The sequence below is a fragment of the Rana temporaria genome, chromosome 5 (assembly GCF_905171775.1).
Source record: "Rana temporaria chromosome 5, aRanTem1.1, whole genome shotgun sequence".
Classification (NCBI taxonomy): Eukaryota; Metazoa; Chordata; class Amphibia; order Anura; family Ranidae; genus Rana; species Rana temporaria.
In genome coordinates this window covers 290,321,489-290,342,514 of record NC_053493.1, presented here as the reverse complement: position 1 = coordinate 290,342,514, position 21,026 = coordinate 290,321,489, and the positions used below count along the sequence as shown (strand labels likewise).

Sequence of the window (21,026 nt, the reverse complement as noted above, 5' to 3'; positions counted from 1 at the left end):
CAAAAGGTTAGGGAAAGCAGGGAGAGAGAGGACATAATTAATGAAGTACAGTCAAAGCTCTTTTGGCTGTACTTCTCCTATGGATCACAGGAGTGCCCATTGTTCTGCACTCCTGCGACCCGTTTTGAGCAGACAGGCTAAAAGCCAGTCCAAGCTAGGGAAATGATGCGACCATATAGTTGGGATCCACCCAGATGCCTTGACCGCCACCTGGCTCAGCCTCTCAGCGAGCCACTGAGAGTCTGAGCCAGCCACTCCTGCCTCCTCCACAGCCCAGCACTCCAGTGGGCATGGATGTGCTGCAGGACAGAGAGCCAGTGGCTGACAGTCACCAGCTCTCTGATCACAGAAAACTGAGAACCGAATGATCAGCAGTATTTAATCGCTCAGGTCTCAGTCTTAGAGCTGACAAAGGACAGATGCAGCTTCAGACTGATGCTGCATTCACCTAGGTAAGTATGATTTCTCAAAAGATAAAAAAACTCACCTTCTCTATTAAGGGGCTATATAATGGTAACAAAGGCTTTAAAAATAGTAAAGCAATATTAAACCAAAAATAAAAATGGAATGGCTGCATTTGATTTTATTTAGTCTTTTTTCACCTGGTGGTTCGGCCAGTAACCCATCTCCTGTTTCAGTGCCCCCACTTGGATGAAGGATCACATGGGCACAGCAGTATTATTAGTTTGGGGGGAGGGGAGTGTTGAATGTACTAGCAGACAAATTGAAGCCAAACAGCAGCTCACACTTTATAATCAGTTAAAAGTTTTCTTTTTTCATTTTGGGGTAAATGTTTTACATGAATATATAAAACCGGATCATTGTAAGCACCCTGTCCATGGTAAATGGTTTGTCTAAACCATGTCAACTGATGCATCTGGAAGAGATCTTGGTCTTTTGAAAAACAGACTTAAGCCTTGTACACTCGGTTCGACTGTTGGCCAATCGAGCGTCTGATTTTTGTCAAAGGGACGTGTGCCAGGATCTTGTCTCGCATACCAACGTGTTACAATTTTTGTGCCAAACATGAACGTAGTGACGTACTACAAGGAATTTCAGCTCTTGAGCGCCACCCTTTGCGCCCCTTCTGCTAATTGTGTGTTTGGTGAGCATTGATTAAGCGAATGTGTGTTTGTACTTTTGACTTTTGTGTGACGGATTTGTGTACTGACCATACAAAAATCAGATGTGCAGCCGTTATCCACCGAAAATTTACTAGCCTGTCATCCAACATTTTGTCAAAAGGAGCGTACTAACGGTAAGATTTTGGGACAACAGTCTGTCAGCAGCCAATCGCGTGCCAACAATCGAACCGTGTACAAGGCTTTACTGGCTAGATCACAGATTAAAATAGAAGGAAAAAAGCCTTGAGAAAACAAATGCATCCATCACATCTATGACTTGGTAAACTGCAGTATAATATGTTTGCTTTTGGTTTTAATACTGCTTTTGTCAAAAGTGGTAACCACAGGTTAGAAAGTAAACACTTACTATAAAAAATATAGTGTGTTTGTTATATTAAAAGTTTCTTCAGCAACTTATTTGAGGGGGGGGGGGGAGTAGACTGTAATTAGTTGCTCCTGAGATCTGTAGCTAATTGCGTGCATTTCCAAGGCCACCTTCACATGTGTACCAGTCCATACACCTGGGGGGGGGGGGGGGCGGTCGTCACGTCTTCACCTGCGTGGGATACAAAGGTCTTCTTTGCGGAAAACCTGTACAAATCAATGGCAGGTGGCTGGCTGCACAGATCTCCATGTGCATCCATATGGATTTGGTGCACAAATCAGAACAGCCTGTCTGCGTCCTGATCTGTACAACGGACTATCATGGTTCAACCCCCTGAGATTCGATTTTGCAGGCTGCTTACACAAAGCTGCATGGAAACACATTCATCCCACGTGGGTGTATGGTTTAGTACACCTTTGTCAATGAGGCCTAAAAATCCCCTTAGTGTTATCAAGGAATCCAACACAATCGGTGAACAGAGCTCCTTAACTGAAAACCTCCACCTCTGAGAGTTGGAATGCTTACTGGATCTTATTGACCCTCCATCTCTGGAGAAGTCAAACAGGCAGTAGTCCTTGTCATCTATGGGACATTGCAGACACAGGTGCACTCATATGGAGAATGGTTGCCTCTATCTCCCGACTAACCACACCAGACATCATGGATCATAGTATGTAAGGGAAAGGAAGTGTAAAATCATCAATTGATTTATTAAAATGGTTAAAAATGAACTTACATTGGGCAGTGTTGCCTGCTGACATCATACAGAAGTGCGGTCTGATTGCTTTTGCGGGCAAAGACACTACAGTTTGGAGTGTTTTACGTTGACTTATGTAAGTGCAATTTTAACTATATTAATAAATTCTGCAATTATACTTACTATAGCAATATAACATGGTTATGTCGCTGCTTTGCACACCGCTTTTTTTTAATAGCAGTAGCCGGTTTTTGAATTGTTGGTATACTGCTAAAAAGCTGCTAACTGCAGATCTGTGAAGCTGACCTAAATTGTGAAAAATTCCTAGCAAGCAGCTTAATGGGTGAGTGTAACTTCAACTGGTAAGGACCCCACTAACCCTGCACCTACCCATAAAGCTTTTTGGGTCCTTAAATGAGTAAATTTGAGTGATGGGTTTCTGTGGTTGCTACTTTTAGGATCGGCTATCCAATTTTTTTTGTACTTTGGGTGAAGTTTTACAGTTCATATGTGCTGCTGCTTCCCTCTACCACCCAATGGCTTAGAGCTGCTCTGTTGTCTCGTTTCCTACTCCTATTTTATTATTTTTCATATTTAATATCAGGTCTATTTAAGAAGCAGGGATCCCCTCCATAATTGAAAACAGAATGTTGAGTGAATTGTAGGTTAAATAACGAAGAATCATTCCTACCTTCATAATGATTATTTATGAATCTGCCACTTAAAAAGTATCCACTGAAGTAATAAAGTCAGTTTCCTATTGTACTGCCTACCTTCAGTGGTAGCTTTGCATGACCACTTGTTTAAAAAAACAAAACAAAAAAAAAAGGAATAGTGTTTTGAAGGTTTGATGATTAAACTGTTTTTACTAGTTTTACCGATTTGGTATTCTTTAGATCAGGAGTCTCCAAACTATGGCCCTTCAGTTGTGTCATGTCTGTGAATGTTAGAGTTTTACAATGCCTCATGGGACGTGTAATTCCGCAACAGCTGGAGGGCCGTAGTTTGGAGATCCCTGCTTTAGATGATCCATTGGTTTCTAAATTCACCCTACTTTGTGAAATGTATAGCTTTATTTTAAGAGCTGAACTCCAATATACAATTTATAATTTTTTTTTTTTTGTATGAAACAGGCCAGATTTATTTATAACTGAAAAACTTAAAAACACATTCAAAATAAGTGACAACAGGTTACAAATCTATCACAGGAACAGATTCTGCCGGGCGATCATTTCTTGGTCTGGGTGGGGGGGGGGGCAGAGTTTGAACTCTGCTGGGGTCTCGTCCTCAGAGTACAGTTGATCGGAAAAGTAAACCCTTCTAATGCGGCAATTGACATTAATCTGCACACGTAGGGTCTCTACATAATTTGTGCCGTAGGCCCGGCAGGTGTATTCAGGTAGGTCTAGTAGGACTTTGTTCCATCTGTCCTTCAATTCTAATGGCATAGCACATGCAAAGATGTTCACCGTCTTTGTGTGCTGAAATGTAGTGAGACGAAATCTTCTCCTATGGTTTTTATCGTCCAACACCTGCACCTCGACAGAAAAATATTTTTTTAAGTTCTTGATAGTCATCACAAGGAAGGGGAGTTTGATCCCGAGCCTTTTGTTGGGGTCAGCGGGGCACGTGATGTATGTAGTGCTAACATTTTTTTTGACAGTAAAAACATTAGTTCCCTTCATCTCCAGGACCACAGACCGGATGTCATCATCCGTTATTGTTTTTATGTGCCCATTCCGCACTTTCTTGTCCCATATCTGTAGAGGTGTTCCTGAACATGGCTGTCTCGTTCTCTAATTAGCTGTCTCTTACAGGTTCTCTCTCTCTTTCTGACAAGGCCGTCTCTCTTTCTTCCTCTCAGGCTGTCTGTGTCATTTATACATTTATAAAATTTATAATTTTTATGTAAATGGTTCAGCACACTTGGGCTTCTTCAGGAAAAATAGTACACAAAGTAATTCATATTTCCTAAGCGCTGTAAAACAACCAGCTAATTTCATATTGCTGACAACAGATGAGGAAAATATTGGTTTGGTTGCTATGGGTTACTTAATTTTTTTTCTTTGCACTTTGCTATACTGATTAAGTCTAATGATCTCCCTCACATTGAAGACATTGGTGCAATTGTATTGTTTAGTAATACGATATTTTCATGTGCTGCTGTGTTCTACATCTACTGATACACATCTGAGTAGGGAGCAAGTATGGTGACATCACCAGTTACAACACTACAGATTTTTTTTTTTGTGTTCAATGCTTTGTCCCGTTAATGTTACTGCACAATCACATGCATCTAATTATAGATCAGTAGCATGGCTTAGTTCAAATTTATTGTTAATCATTTGTTGTGCCTTTATTTTTTTTAACCTGTTTTCTTCCACGTTTTCCATTTTTCCTCTTAAATGTCTTGTTTAAAAATTGCATTGTTATGTTGTATTTTAAAAAGTGCACATTTGCATCATTGTACAAACAATAATTGATCTAAAGGGTACGCTAACTTGTTGCAGTAAAGTTCTTATGTTGCATTTAAATTAAATGTGTATTTACTGGGGAGCTTTTCACTTTTACACTGCTTTTTCAAAAGAGAAGTTTTGCATCCTTTAAAGCGTGTGCTCTGTACAAAAGCTTTCAGTCATGGGTTTGGCATGCAAAAGAATACGGCTCTGCTGGCAGTCATTTTAAATTTCACAACTGTTTTGCACTGTGGAAAAATGCAGTTAAAGCTAAACTCCAGGCAGATCTATAAACACCAGTAAATGCAGTTATGTATTTAAAATAATGAAATGTATTTTTAAATTCAGCTAGTGTAAGTATCTGAATTTGACTTTATTAGTCAGGCTATGCTGCATGCACATGTATTGACCAGAACAGGAAGGGAGATCAAAGGGTTGAACAACTAATGACCCTTGCTGTCCAATCACAGTCTGAGAGGAGGGGGGGGACCTACTGTTTATTGCTTAACAGCAGAGAAAATTGGGGTCACCAGTTTTTCTTTACAGTCTGGTAGAGCTGTGTAAATCTCAAAACTGGATGGACAGAAATTGTTTAAACCATGTCCATACATTTATTTCAAGTGTATATTTAGCTGGTTGCCTGAAATTCAGCTTTACAGTGAACTTAACCTGGCCTATAAAGTGCTTAATAAAACCATGTATGCACCTGCCTGTTTTTAGTCTTCCAGTCAATCCCTTTGACCCATGTGCTGTGCAGGGTCTTGTCTTCTGTATTGAATGTCAGCATCACTCCCTAGTGGCTAACACTGACCCCTCCTGACATAAGGCTCTACGCCATGTTGTTCAACTATCAATGCCGAAGCAGCAGGCTCTCGTGACAGAGTGCAGGCCTGAATGAATCTTAAATTGTACATAATTCAAGGTTCCATTTACAACATGGACCTAGGTTTCAAGGGGCTCCACAAGGATACTGGTATTGATTTGAAAATGTTGGGCTTGTCCACACTGCGATGCGTTGACTGCCATTTTTCTGCACTAGATAAATGCCAGACACCCAAAGGGCACAAAGAACATAAATGCCCCATTCACATCATAAGACTGGTACAAATGTGTGGCCCAATGCAGAAAAAGACTGACATGCTACATTATTCTTTCGCACACTGGATGGCACCGCATGTCACTGCACTGCTGTGTGAAGATGTGAATGAAGTTTTTACTATGTGCCACTTCAAATAAAGCTTAAAGGGGGATAAAAAATTTAAAACACACTTTGCACCACTAACTGACAGACCCCATGCTGACAGCTGCCTGTATGGTAAAATGCTGTTTTACCACGTGGGCCAGTGTGAACAAGCCACTGGTACTTCTAGGGGTGGAGTCCGCTACTTATTGTAGCCAGCCAGATACATTTAATTTAGGATTACATTTAAGGATAGCAGCTGGAATCATGTCAGTTCTTATGGACAACAGACACATTTATTCCATTTATCATATATCTCATCTTTGGTCCATCTCTGCGATGCAGATTGACTTCCTGGCAGGTTTCATTTATTGGATACTGTTCACTCATGTCAACACCTATGTTTTTGCAGTCTTTATAATGCTTTATAATGTGTTGGGGGGGTTAGTCTGGGAAATTGGTATTACAGTTGTTAGTGAGCTATTGTGGGCTTAATACCCCCACTGCCTCCTATCTCTCTAGACCGCAAATGGTAAGATTTCCCTAAATGAGTTCCTGGTCCTTTCCTCTTCAGCCAGTTCTTCCTGCTCATTTTCTATAATGCAAAGCAAATTAGGAATTAAGCAGGGGCAGGAAAGACTAATGACATGCTTCAAGCAGGTGATCTGAAATGGGGACTCAGGTGCAGAGATCTTACTACCACAGTAGTTTTGGGTGGACAGATCCTTAGATTGCCAGGATCCACAAACCTGTAATAAAATTTAACATTTAAAAATGTACATATCAATCTATGCAAAATGCCAAAGATTTTGGTAATTTTTGCATACTAGAAAAGCAAGCCACAATGTATGTTTTTTCTATGGACTCCTTGTCACAAGATGGTGGTTGTTTGGTCTTCCAGGTACCAAGAAACATTTTCATTTAGCAGGGTGGATTGGGAGTAGTTACCACATTACTCCTTTAATATGTTTGTGATTCAGTGGTTGAAGTGTGCTACTTAACAGCCATAAAATGTCTGATGCCGAATATGAAATGTGAGGTGCTGTCACTATTTCACAAAATTAATGTTGGTAGTTTTGGCATAGTGGATTTTTTTTCTTCTATTTAATTCTCAACAGGGCACAATATGAATATATTATAATCATCGTTATTTATCTACCTTGTATGTACAGTTTAAAAATCTGCTTTGCTTGGAAAAGTGCAGTTACTGATTCAGTGATGTATTTTAACTTTGTGTGTGTATGTGTGTACAGGCATATCCCAATTTTAGGTACACAATGGGGTTTATTTACTAAAGCTGGAAAGCGCAAAATCAGGCTCACTTCTGCATAGATACCAATGAGCTTCTAACCCCAGCTTGTTCAATTAAGGCTGGTAATAAAACCTGTAAGCTCATTGGTTTCTGTGCAAGAGTGAGCCTGATTTAGCATTTTCCAGCTTTAGTAAATAAACTCCATTGTGTACTTAAAAGTGGGGTGTGTATATATATATATATATATATATATATATATATATATATATATATATATATATATATAATATACACACACATAAACTGTAGCAGAGGGATGACTGTCACGTCTTTGTGTTTTTCCTATAAATACTAGCTTAACTGAGATTTTAACTCTTTAGAATACTATCTCAGCTTTGACATTTTATACCATTGTTTCATCTATAAATTATATTTTCATATTTTTGATATATTTGTTTATCACATCATCTTGTTTTTAAAACATATGAAGAACAGACCAGCTGAAGATTGGGATAGCACATGGGACCATAAATAGTATTCCCTACTGTTATATATAGACCAGTGTAAGATGTCTGAGAAACGGCAAATAAAAATAATTTACATATGTTATTTTATAACTAAATTGTGTTTAATTAAACCCTACTTTGTGAAATTATGAATTGTTTCACAGTTTTAGCTTGTGATATTTTCCATATGTAAACATGGTATCTAAACATATCATTTTACAAATGTAGTGTGCAGATCATTTCAAGAATTTGGTCTTTACTGCTTTTACAGTGAAGTGTAGAAAAAGCCTATGTCACTAACTGGCTCATAAGCCCCAACAAAGCGAATGGTACCAAGAGAAAAAAAAGGGGGTAATTCGTTTAAAAGGTTGTTGTAACTCTCTGGAAATTCCAAAGATCCACTGAGGGAAATGTATTAAAACTGAAGCAGATTTGCATGGCAACCAATCGGCTTCTATGTTAAGTTTTGTTCTGTGTTCAGATGAGCTTTGAAACAGTAAGATAGAATCTGGATTTGTTGCCGTACATGGCAGGTATAGATTCTCTCTAAACTGGTTTTGATACATTTCCCTTAGTTTTGCTTTACAGAACCCTGGTAGCATGATTCCTTCTTCCAAGTTATTTTCCTTTTCCACTTATAGTAGCCATTTTATGGGGAGCATGCACTGTTGAAATTTTCTTAGATTGTACATTCTGGCCAATGCAACAGTAGAAATAATTTTATGGTGCAATTGGGAGATATATTTTGTGGCAGTTCACTAGCATCTTCTCATATTTAGACTAGTAATATTCCTTCTGCCTTTTTATTTTGGTATTTTCGTAATACCATGATTTTATCTTCAGTTTACATTTCCTTATTTTACAACCCTACATATAACATCCTGAGTGGACATTTATTTAAAACTTGTGCTAACATGCATCATACTTACATTGTGTGCTGTAAGTTTTAGACTGCTCCTTGATTCATAGTGATTCAATGTCGTGTATATAGAATGTACTGCCCAGATTTTTTTGCTATCTGCAATGTCTTTTGGAAAAAAAAAATCACCATTACTAAGTTATGAAGTATGGATTAAATTGTCTTTGTTCCTTCAATATTTTTGCCGCCTGTCTGTTTTAATCAACATTTTTATTTAGAGCATAATTGTTCCTCTTTTTTGTGCATTTTTAATCAATATTTTTGCATAGTATACGGACAGTCTCATGCATGCTTTAATTGAACACATTGCTCAAAATTACTTTAGGCATAGATAAAAGCTGCCCAGTTAACCTATTAAAAGGAGATTTATAGCCACAACTATTCTGGCTATACTTATGCTGGGCATCACAGGATTGTAGTTTGTTCTGCACTCCTGTGACCTGTTTTCAGCCGGCTAAAGCTTATGTTACGGAGCCAGTCTAGGCCTTGCAGTTGGGATCTATTCAGATGCCTGGATTGGTAAGCCACTGAGAGCCTGAGCCAGCTGCTCCCAACCCCTTTACAGACCAGTGCTCCATTGAGCGCTGGAGGGGCAGAGCAAACAGCTGGTGACTGACAGTCACTGGCTCTCTGTTTAGAAAATACTGAGCCATCAGCAGTCTTTGATCATTCTTCAGTGTCTAGGGGCCGATGCTGCATCCTCCTCGGTGAATATCATTGTTTGTTTGTAAAGCTGTTCTTCTCTTTTAAAATAAAGCTGAATTGTTTATAATGATTTTATGTCTCCTAAAGAGGTAAGCTCCCATTTGACATCTTTGGCATCAAGCTTCAAAATCGATGCAAAGCTGGTTTAATGTTGTTTTACAGACAATTGGGGTTATTTACGAAAGGCAAATCCACTTTGCAAAGTGCACTTGGAAGTGCAGTCGCTGTAAATCTGAGGGGTAGATCTGAAATGATGGGAAGCTCTGCTGATTGTTATTATCCAATCATGTTAAAGCTAAAATGCTGATTTTTATTTTCCTTGCATGTCCCCCTCAGATCTACAGCGACTGCACCAAAAGTGCACTTGAAATTGCAAAGTGGATTTGCCTTTAGTAAATAACCCCCAATGTCTAGGATCATATAGTGCTACTCCAAGCAAAATATGGACTCATTCAGGCCTTTTCCACAAATTTTTAGCTGAAAAAATGTTTTTAAAGCACAATAATCTTATAAAGCATCTCTAATGCTTTCAGCAAGATTTAAGCAGTGTTCTTGAAACTTCACAAAAATACTTATAAAACCTATTGTAAACCTATTTTCCTTTTCGAAGTTACACTTGCCTGCTCTGTGCTATGGTTTTGCACCCGATCCTCTACTTGGGTCCTCAGCTGGTGTTCCTGACTCCTTTTATGGTGGCTCACCGAAAAGAGGAAGTGTCTTCCTATCAGCTCCTGTTAGCTCCTGTTGTCAATCAAATCTTGTGACAAGAACGCAGGGGGTGGGCCAAGGGATCTGTCAATGGATGCAGGCTGCATAGCTTAGGTTCGAGTCCACAGGTTTGCCACCATGTGGATAGTATTTTGAAGTTAATTCATTGGATGAGAGGAAGGCACTGGAGGGACTGACAGAGAGGGGTAGCAGGCACTAAATGGTGGGTAAAATTAAGGAGTCTGGCAGCAGCATTTATGATGGCCTGAAGGGGGGATAGCCTATGTAAAGGTAAGCTAATGAGGGAGTTGCAGTAGTCAAGGTGAGAGATGACCAGGGAGTGAATTAGAAGCTTTGTGGTGTCGTTGGCTAGGAAGAGGTGTAATTTTGGAGAGAGTGTTTGTGAGTTTTAGGAGCGCAGTTTCTGTGGAGTGTTGGGGGTGAAATCCAGACTGAAGGGCATCAAGAAGGTTGTTGCTCAGTCTGTTGTAGACCAGACATTTAAGAATTTGGAGGTAAAGTGCAAGGAGATGGGGTGTAAATTAAGATTAGTGGGGTTCAATGAGGGTGCTTTAAGTATGGGGGTGCATGCTTTAGAGAGTTGTGGAAGATGCCAGAAGAGAGGACGTGATTGAAGGTGTGAGTTAGAAAGTGTAGGATAGAGCCCTATACGGACCATAGTATTTTAAAGTGAACAGGGTCAAGGGGGCTGATGGTTAGGTAGGAGTTGGAGAAAAGTTTAGCAACCTTGTCTAAAGAAGTGGGATTGAATAACGGAAGTAATGAGTGTACTTGTGGACATAGTGTTACGTGGGGGAGGTATAGGCGTGTGCATGGGGTATGCCGGGGCACACCCTAATCACTCTGTGAGCCAGGGCTGTCTTAATGCACCTACAGTTGCCATCCCCATTGCCCTGTCACTGACTGTATAAGCATCAAAAAGGAACCAGCAGCCTCAAATTGTATAGGAATAGCTGCCAACCAGCATGCCGAGGAGAAACTGCAGCGTTCACGACATAGCTACAGCTAATCTGCTGCCTGCGTCTTACTGAGCCAACAGGCGCTGCTGCAATCCACCCCCTTTCCAAGCTCGCGATATTTGGGTGAAACAGAATATTGGAGCTAAGCTGGAGAAAGAAACTAGCTGTCTTGGGGAGGGGAAGAAAGCGGAGCAGGAGAAGCGGAGCCATTGATAAGAGAAGGTAATCTTGAGAATGTGCATCTGCAAAGACGTTGGCCACAATTTATTGATGAAGGCTCAGTTTTTGGAGATATATCTCCAGAGGCAGAGGTTGGGAGTAGCAAAGGGCCTATCTCGGTGTAACTGATGGTTTTATTTTTCAGCTACCCAGACTGCAGCCAAACCCACACAGTACACCAAGCACCATCTGTCTCTGTCGACAGTGCACAAAACATCTATCGGTGTAAAATTTGAAGTAACAGTTGGTGCAATATTTTACCAAAAAATTGGGTATTGTGTTTGTGTGCATTAAAACATATTAAAGTATATTTATTTTTACTTGCAAAATAGTTCAGCAGAAGGCCTGTTCTTAAAGTGGATAATGCCTGAAGGTACTGCTTGGATGTTGGGCATCCCTATGTGGCTAGGCTGTGAAAAAGTCTGGTGGTATCGCCATCCTCTGGCCTCTACTGCAACTCTCTTCATTTCCTGCTTGTTCTTGGGGCATTTTCCCTTCAGTTTTGTCTTCAGAAAGTGAAATGCATGCTCAATCCAATTCAGGTCAGGTGATTGACTTGGCCATTGCATAACATTCCACTTCTTTCCCTCTTTGGTTGCTTTCGCAGTATGCTTCGGGTCATTGTCCATATGCACTGTGAAGCGCCGTCCAATGAGTTCTGAAGCAGATAATATTGCCCAAAACACTTCAAAATGCATCCTGCTGCTTTTGTCAGCAGTCACATCATCAATAAATACAAGAGAAACAGTTCCATTAGCAGCCATACATTCCCACGCCATGACACTACCACCACCATGCTAAACTGATGAGGTGGTATGCTTTGGATCATGAGCAGTTCCTTTCCTTCTCCATACTCTTCTCTTCCCATCACTCTTGTACAAGTTGATCTTGGTCTCATCTGTCCATAGGATGTTGTTCCAGAACTGTGAAGGCTTTTTTAGGTGATGTTTGGCAAACTCTAATCTGGCCTTCCTGTTTTTGAAGCTCACCAATGGTTTACATCTTGTGGTGAACCCTCTGTATTCACTCTGGTGAAGTCTTCTCTTGATTGTTGGCTTTGACACACATACACCTACCTCCTGGAGAGTGTTCTTGATCTGGCCAACTATTGTGAAGGGTGTTTTCTTCACCAGAGAAAGAATTCTTCGGTCATCCACCATCCACGGGGTCTTGCCTGTTTTTTGGTGTTGCTGAGCTCAACGGTGCGTTCTTTCTTTTTAGAATTGTGTCGATGTCCCAATATTTATGAACCTGACTGTAGGTCTGGCAACAGCATTTATGATGGATTAAAGGGGGTTTTGCCTAAGTAGCAACAACCAGTTCAGTTTAAAAAAAAAGGATTTCCTGATCAGGTTTCTTTTAAATCATTACAGCGGGGTTATATGCAGGTGCTTGAACGCTGGCAAGAAAGGCTGCAATAACATCCCCCATTCTCAGTCGGAGCACTGTACTCTCTGATCCTGGGTTACAGTGGCCTACAGAAAGGTGACTTTGGGGCAGATTCACGTACTTCGGCGCATATTTGCCTCGGGCGTAGCGTATCTAAGATACACTACGCCGCCGTAACTTACTTTTTTTTCTCAAATCCTCAAAGAATTTGCGCCGTAAGTTACGGCGGCGTAGTGTATCTTTGGCGGCGTAAGAGCGCGCAAATCAAATGGATGTGATGGGGGCGTGTTTTATGTAAATACGTTGTGACCCGACGTAAACAACGTTTTTTTTGAACGGCGCATGCGCCGTCCGTGGGGGTATCCCAGTGCGCATGCTCGAAATTAAACCAGATCAAGCCAATGCTTACGACGGTGACGTCATTCTACGCAAATCCCTATTCGCTAACGACTTACGCAAACGACGTAAAAAATAAAAAATTCGACGCGGGAACGACGGCCATACTTAACATTGAGTACGCCTCATAATAGCAGGGGTAACTATACGCCGGAAAAAGCCGAACGCAAACAACGTAAAAAAATGCGCCGGACGTACGTTCGTGGATCGCCGTATCTAGCTAATTTGCATACTCAACGCGGAATTCAACGGAAACGCCACCTAGCGGCCGCCGGAAAAATGCACCTAAGATCTGACGGCGTACTAAGACGTACGCCTGTTGGATCGATCCCAGATGCAGTCGTATCTTGTTTTGTAGATACAAAACAAAGATACGAAGCGGGAAGTTTAAAATTACGCGGCGTATCAATAAATACGCCGGTGTAATTTTTTTGTGGATCTGCCCCCAGATTTTTAAAATTAAATCCAGAGACATATTTTTTTTGGCAAATGGTAAACAATTTTATAAGCAGATTTTCCTCAAATTGTATATGTAGTTTATGTGTTTATAGAATGATTGTGTGATATATACGTTATTTCTCGCATTTTGTCCATGAGATAAAAAATATACTTTTTGGGGGGATATGACTACCAAATGTTAAGAAGATAAGACAGAGAAATAAGAGTTTAGGAGTGCGCTACTTTAAAGAGTGTAAAGGGCTAAGGAGTGCTCTACATAAAGAATGCAAGGGTCAGAAGCAGGTTACATAAAGAATGCAGGGCTCAGGAGCGCACTCCATAAAGAATGCAGGGCTTGGCAGTGCATTACACAAAGTGCAGAGTGTGTTGAGGGACCCATACTGTACATGTAATGGTCCACACCCAACAGTCCACATGGGAAACTATACAGAACACAGCCAGGTTGTAGTATTAAACTGAAATAAGTGCAGAGCAAACTTCTAAGCTGCAGGATCAGCAACAGTTTACCTCAATCCATCTCTGTACACTGGGGAATACCATAGGTATGAGAGCCTACATCCTCGCTCTCCAGATCTCGTTTTATACAAGCTGCCGCCAGACTGTGCACAGGCTGTGAAAGGAGCAGTGCAAGTTCTGTGCCTCACAGAGAATCACTCTGCCAATCTGAGAGACTGTGTAGCTGGAATTGAAAGAAGAGTCAATCTCCCAGCCCGTGGAACCTTAAACAGACCAGGACACAGGATCATGGCTCCTGTAAAGGCAGAAGGAGCCAAAAACAAAATGTGGAACAGAGAGAGTCTCCCTCTTGCTGCTGAAATTCTTAGATATACTTCAAGTGAGTGAGGTGTCTATAATTTTAGATCATACATGTCTGGTAAGAGGCGTGCATTTAATGTGGGGAAGGCTTCTATCTGAGCACAGAATGCCAACCTCCCCCTTCCGGCATTTAAATCCACTTAAACGGCTAGGACACATACACACACCTACCTATTTATAAAATCAGATTTTGGTCAATCATTGAAAGTAATGCCGCGTACACACGATCATTTTTCGGCATGAAAAAAAGACGACTATTTTTTAAAACATTTAAAATGATCGTGTGTGGGCTTCACATCGTTTTTCATCTTCTGAAAAACGACCAAAAAAAAATTCGAGCATGCTGCATTTTTTAATGTCGTTTTTCAAAATGTCGTTTTTTGTGATGTCAAAAATGATCGTGTGTGGGCAAAAACAAAGTTTTAAACCCGCGCATGCCCAGAAGCAAGTTATAAGACGGGAGCGCTCGTTCTGGTAAAACTACTGTTCATAATGGAGTAAGCACATTCATCACGCTGTAACAGACAAAAAAGCGCAAATCGTCTTTTGCTAACAAGGAATCAGCTAAAAGCAGCCCAAAGGCAAATAAAACTTCCCCTTTCGAGTTCCGTCGTACGTGTTGTACGTCACCGTGCTTTGTTCATCATTTTTCTAAAACGATGGTGTGTGGGCAACATCGTTTTTAATGATGAAGTTGGAAAAACGTTGTTTTTCTCTTCTGTTCATGGACGGACACAGCAGCCTTTGACCTTAGGGTTATATCCACTTCCTCCAGGAGAGTTAGGCAGAAAAAAAGCACTTTAAGTGTTAACACTTTCCTCAGCACAGCTCCTCCCAGGGGGCGTGGTCCCCCGGGTATAACCCACACACTCTGCCTCAGCAGCTCCAGTTTTCTTTCTGCCTAATGTCAGGAGAGGACAGGCCTTCTGGAGTCCCTGTACTCTGGAATTTTTTTGCTATTTTTTTTCGCTTTTATTTATTTGTTCCTGCATTTTTGAATTCTGTGATTCTTCTATCAACTGCCGACTGGGTGACAGGCTGGGTCTTGACTCTTGTAGTCCCCCCATGTTCCCCCATCGATCGTGTGCCGGCCCTCAGCTCTGGGTCGTCCACGACATGCCCCGTTGCTCCAGGGGTGGCCAGGGAACTACATGTTCCAGGGCACACATATGACCGGTCTCTATGGCTTTGTCACAGTGTGTCTGGCCGACAGCCATGCCGTTTAGCGGACGTTGGTTCTGTCCGGGATACCTCCAGCCGGTGGTCGCAGGACTGTTAAGTAGTGGCCCCTTGCCTTGGCAAGGTGGTATGGTTGGTGTTTTCCCTGGGGAGGTCAACTGAGGGTCCTCCCTGCTTTCCTCTCTCCTTTTCCTCTCCCTCCTTTCCCATACTGGGTAGCGGCTGTGAGGGGGGGCCTCCTGGGGTCTTTTTATTGCCACCCGGGACCGCGTGTTGCGGGGGACTGTGTTTTTACTCATGGAGGTTGCTGCTGTAGCTGCTGTGTGTTTTGTGCATCACTGGGGGTTTTTAAACTGCGCACGGCCGCCATTTTGCCGTGGTCGCGGTTTACATGGCTCGGCGGCCATCTTCTTGTAGCCCGCTGGTGCTTTTTACCTCAGACGGCAGCCATCTTAGAAAAGTCTTGGCCTCTTGTGACTGTAATAGCGCTGCAAAAGACCTCAAATCATTCTTGAAGTGACAGACGCAGCGCAGCCAGCACTTCAGAGCACACCTCAGTTTTTCAGCTCACACTGCAACCGGGTGGGGTGGTGAGTTCCCTGGGGGCCTCTGCCTTCTATTTTTTTGCAGCCGGGAGGTGACCGGTGAGTTGCTCTGCTTTGCAGTGCTGGGTGACACAGCGGTGGGGCATCATGGAGCCTGAACCTGGTGCTTCTGCCCCAACAATGCCTAAGTTAACCCTTAATTCCCCTGCCCCAGGGGCGGACTGACAGTTCATGGGGCCCCCGGGCAAAAGGAGATCATGGGGCCCCCTGTGTCTCTGACCATGTGTCCCCGCCCACGTTAAAGCTACATTCACACAAAGTCCCACCTACATATTACACTGCCCACATTGCAGGCGTTCAAAGAATGTCTCTATGTTTATTATAGGAATTAAAACATTCTTCCCACTGATCACCAATGTAAGGAACATTCTTCTCACTGATCACCAATGTAAGGGACATTCTTCTCACTGATCACCAATGTAAGGGACATTCTTCCCACTGATCACCAATGTAAGGGACATTCTTCCCACTGATCACCAATGTAAGGAACATTCTTCTCACTGATCACCAATGTAAGGGACATTCTTCCCACTGATCACCAATGTAAGGGACATTCTTCCCACTGATCACCAATGTAAGGAACATTCTTCTCACTGATCACCAATGTAAGGGACATTCTTCCCACTGATCACCAATGTAAGGGACATTCTTCCCACTGATCACCAATGTAAGGAACATTCTTCTCACCGATCACCAATGTAAGGGACATTCTTCTCACTGATCACCAATGTAAGGGACATTCTTCTCACTGATCACCAATGTAAGGGACATTCTTCTCACTGATCACCAATGTAAGGGACATTCTTCTCACTGATCACCAATGTAAGGGACATTCTTCTCACTGATCACCAATGTAAGGGACATTCTTCTCACTGACCACCAATGTAAGGAACATTCTTCCCACTGATCACCAATGTAAGGAACATTCTTCTCACTGATCACCAATGTAAGGGACATTCTTCTCACTGACCACCAATGTAAGGAACATTCTTCCCACTGATCACCAATGTAAGGGACATTCTTCTCACTGATCACCAATGTAAGGGACATTCTTCCCACTGACCACCAATGTAAGGGACATTCTTCCCACTGACCACCAATGTAAGGGACATTCTTCCCACTGATCACCAATGTAAGGAACATTCTTCTCACTGATCACCAATGTAAGGGACATTCTTCTCACTGACCACCAATGTAAGGAACATTCTTCCCACTGATCACCAATGTAAGGGACATTCTTCTCACTGATCACCAATGTAAGGGACACTCTTCCCACTGACCACCAATGTAAGGGACATTCTTCCCACTGACCACCAATGTAAGGGACATTCTTCTCACTGATCACCAATGTAAGGGACATTCTTCTCACTGATCACCAATGTAAGGGACATTCTTCCCACTGATCACCAATGTAAGGAACATTCTTCTCACTGATCACCAATGTAAGGGACATTCTTCCCACTGATCACCAATGTAAGGGACATTCTTCCCACTGATCACCAATGTAAGGAACATTCTTCTCACTGATCACCAATGTAAGGGACATTCTTCCCACTGATCACCAATGTAAGGAACATTCTTCTCATCGATCACCAATGTAAGGGACATTCTTCTCACTGATCACCAATGTAAGGGACATTCTTCTCACTGATCACCAATGTAAGGGACATTCTTCTCACTGATCACCAATGTAAGGGACATTCTTCTCACTGATCACCAATGTAAGGGACATTCTTCTCACTGATCACCAATGTAAGGGACATTCTTCTCACTGATCACCAATGTAAGGGACATTCTTCTCACTGACCACCAATGTAAGGAACATTCTTCCCACTGATCACCAATGTAAGGGACATTCTTCCCACTGATCACCAATGTAAGGGACATTCTTCCCACTGACCACCAATGTAAGGGACATTCTTCCCACTGATCACCAATGTAAGGGACATTCTTCTCACTGATCACCAATGTAAGGAACATTCTTCTCACTGATCACCAATGTAAGGGACATTCTTCTCACTGATCACCAATGTAAGGGACATTCTTCTCACTGATCACCAATGTAAGGGACATTCTTCTCACTGATCACCAATGTAAGGGACATTCTCCTCACTGATCACCAATGTAAGGGACATTCTTCTCACTGATCACCAATGTAAGGGAAATTCTTCTCACTGATCACCAATGTAAGGGACATTCTTCTCACTGACCACCAATGTAAGGAACATTCTTCCCACTGATCACCAATGTAAGGGACATTCTTCTCACTGATCACCAATGTAAGGGACATTCTTCCCACTGACCACCAATGTAAGGGACATTCTTCCCACTGATCACCAATGTAAGGGACATTCTTCTCACTGATCACCAATGTAAGGAACATTCTTCTCACTGATCACCAATGTAAGGGACATTCTTCTCACTGATCACCAATGTAAGGAACATTCTTCCCACTGATCACCAATGTAAGGGACATTCTTCTCACTGATCACCAATGTAAGGAACATTCTTCCCACTGACCACCAATGTAAGGGACATTCTTCCCACTGACCACCAATGTAAGGGACATTCTTCCCACTGACCACCAATGTAAGGGACATTCTTCCCACTGATCACCAATGTAAGGGACATTCTTCTCACTGATCACCAATGTAAGGAACATTCTTCTCACTGATCACCAATGTAAGGGACATTCTTCTCACTGATCACCAATGTAAGGAACATTCTTCTCACTGACCACCAATGTAAGGGACATTCTTCCCACTGATCACCAATGTAAGGGACATTCTTCCCACTGATCACCAATGTAAGGAACATTCTTCTCACTGATCACCAATGTAAGGGACATTCTTCCCACTGATCACCAATGTAAGGAACATTCTTCCCAATTTTGTTTATTAAAAGTCTTGCAAACAAAAAGCATAAAATCACTATAAGATATACATAAATATACACATATTTACATAAATGAAAATAAATATAGCAAATCTGCTCTCAAACAAAAGACTTTACAGCAAAGCAAAAATCATGTAATCACCAGGAAAGTAAATCTTAATACAAACTCACACCACTACACCAGACAAACCTGCAAGGTCAAGAAACAAACCCGCACCCATTATGCATGCAGCCCTTCTAAGAAACGTCCAACACCATGCATCCACCTATTTCTACCTCAATTACCCGCCGGCGCGTTACCATATCGGTTTCAAAAAGTACCGCAACTCCGCTGCAGGGCTCAGCCGCAAGAGACCAAAAGGAGGGACGGCATCTCCACTCCCTTTTTGCCAGGTGGACATCGGCCAAAGTATGGAGCCAGGTCTCTTGCAAAAATAAAATCTCGGCATCAAACTCGCTGAGCAAAAATAAGGCCATATCACGAGCTCTTGCAGATTTAATGCTGGCGAAATTAATGGTCGCCACCTTTATCGGAGGGGGAACTGCCATCAGGATGATTGGGGTAGTCGTTTCTTGACCTTCACCACACTCTCATCACCAGAAACCACTCTCTTCAAACAATGTGACTCATCCATAGATGAAAAAGAAGAAGACAAAGACATCTTTTCACCTGACAACACATTAAAGGTGTTACCAAGGGGAACCCCTCCTGGATCCGACTCTGAGGAAGAGACGACCGGTTTTCTTGTCTTTCTCTTCATTTTTTCCTCCTCCTAATCTTCTCCCACCCCTCCTCATCCGAATCCCCATCAATGGAATGTGAAACATGGGGTACGGACACCCTTCCATCAGCCCCACCCTCATCCAGCACCCCCACATTCCCCTGACCACGCTTGCGCTGCCGAGGGGCAGGGACTGGAGGCTGAGTGGGAAGATCCGCTAAACCTGCCCCCCCAGCAGCCTCCGCCAGTCTGGAGGATCTACGAATAGATGGATTAGGGACAGGAGGGACAGATTTAGGGACCACATCTCTAGGGGGAACAGAAACAGATGTCACAGACACAGAAGGGACAGACTCAGGGACCACATCACTAAGGGGAACAGAAACAGATGTCACAGACACAGGAGGGACAGACTCAGGGACCACATCACTAGGGGGAACAGAAACAGATGTCACAGACACAGGAGGGACAACAAGAGTTTCAGTGGCCTCATCCTCCTTATCCAGCCTCTGCAGCTCAGCCTCCAACCCTGGCAGGTTATGTAATGCCTCCGGGCATTGACTGTACGGGTGACCAAGTTTTTGGCACAAATTGCACCGAATGTCAGTACAGTCTTTAGCCAAATGGCCAAGCTCCTGGCACAAAGAACATTTCTTGCGGGTGCAGGTGGAGGCAAAATGGCCCTTGTCACCACATTTATTGCACACCTTAGGCTGACCCTGGTAAAAAATGGTCAGCCTGTCCCTCCCCAGAAAGGCTGAACAGGGCAGATGTTGAACAACATTTCCCTGCACCCCCAATTTTAGTGACACTGTCCAGGCCCCTGTCCATATCCCATGCTGATCAAGGACCTTCCGCAGTGGAGCGAGGACTTCACCATAGCGGCGTAACCATACTACCAAATCAGCCTCTGGGATGGATTCGTTACGCACAAGGATCGTCACTGATTTTATTAGAGGCTGCCTGGAAACCACCTTTGGCATCCAACCATTCCACTGCGGAAGGTCCCTGCGCCCCCTAAAACGTTCCCAAAATAAATCCAGACCCTCAGGCTTTACAAAGGACAAATCAAATTCCCAACTCCCAACGGGACAAATCAAAGCAAAAATGTCTGCGACTTTGAACCCCATTTCCAGGATCAACTCTGCCACCCTCCCCCTTACTGGTGGGGTCCCCTCCCCCTCCCACTTCAACTGGACCACATTTCTCCGCTTATACCCACCAACCATCCCACCACTAAACCCCCCCAAATTGTGACCACCAACATTTGCACCATTCCCCCCACCCTCCCTGGTGCGATTCCCCAAAACCGACGCGTAACTCCCAGCAGATAAACCATTGGTTTGTTTTGAACCATCTGACACATTTGCAGCAGATATCGATTGCACAGATTTGGTCTGAACAATCGGTGAGTCTTTCCTCTGCTGAGCAGGG

The 21,026-nt window shown here is 42.7% G+C and overlaps 1 protein-coding gene across 1 annotated transcript in view; it reads right to left on the bottom strand.

The window, feature by feature from the left end:
• Positions 1–3,408: 3,408 nt before the first annotated feature.
• The window catches only part of LOC120941263 (cilia- and flagella-associated protein 20-like), a 43,336-nt gene continuing 25,718 nt past the window's right edge, over positions 3,409–21,026 (bottom strand). The window contains exon 2 of the mRNA XM_040354583.1: positions 3,409–3,990. Coding sequence (XP_040210517.1) covers positions 3,409–3,990 — 582 coding nt within the window. The remainder of the gene's footprint in view (positions 3,991–21,026) is intronic.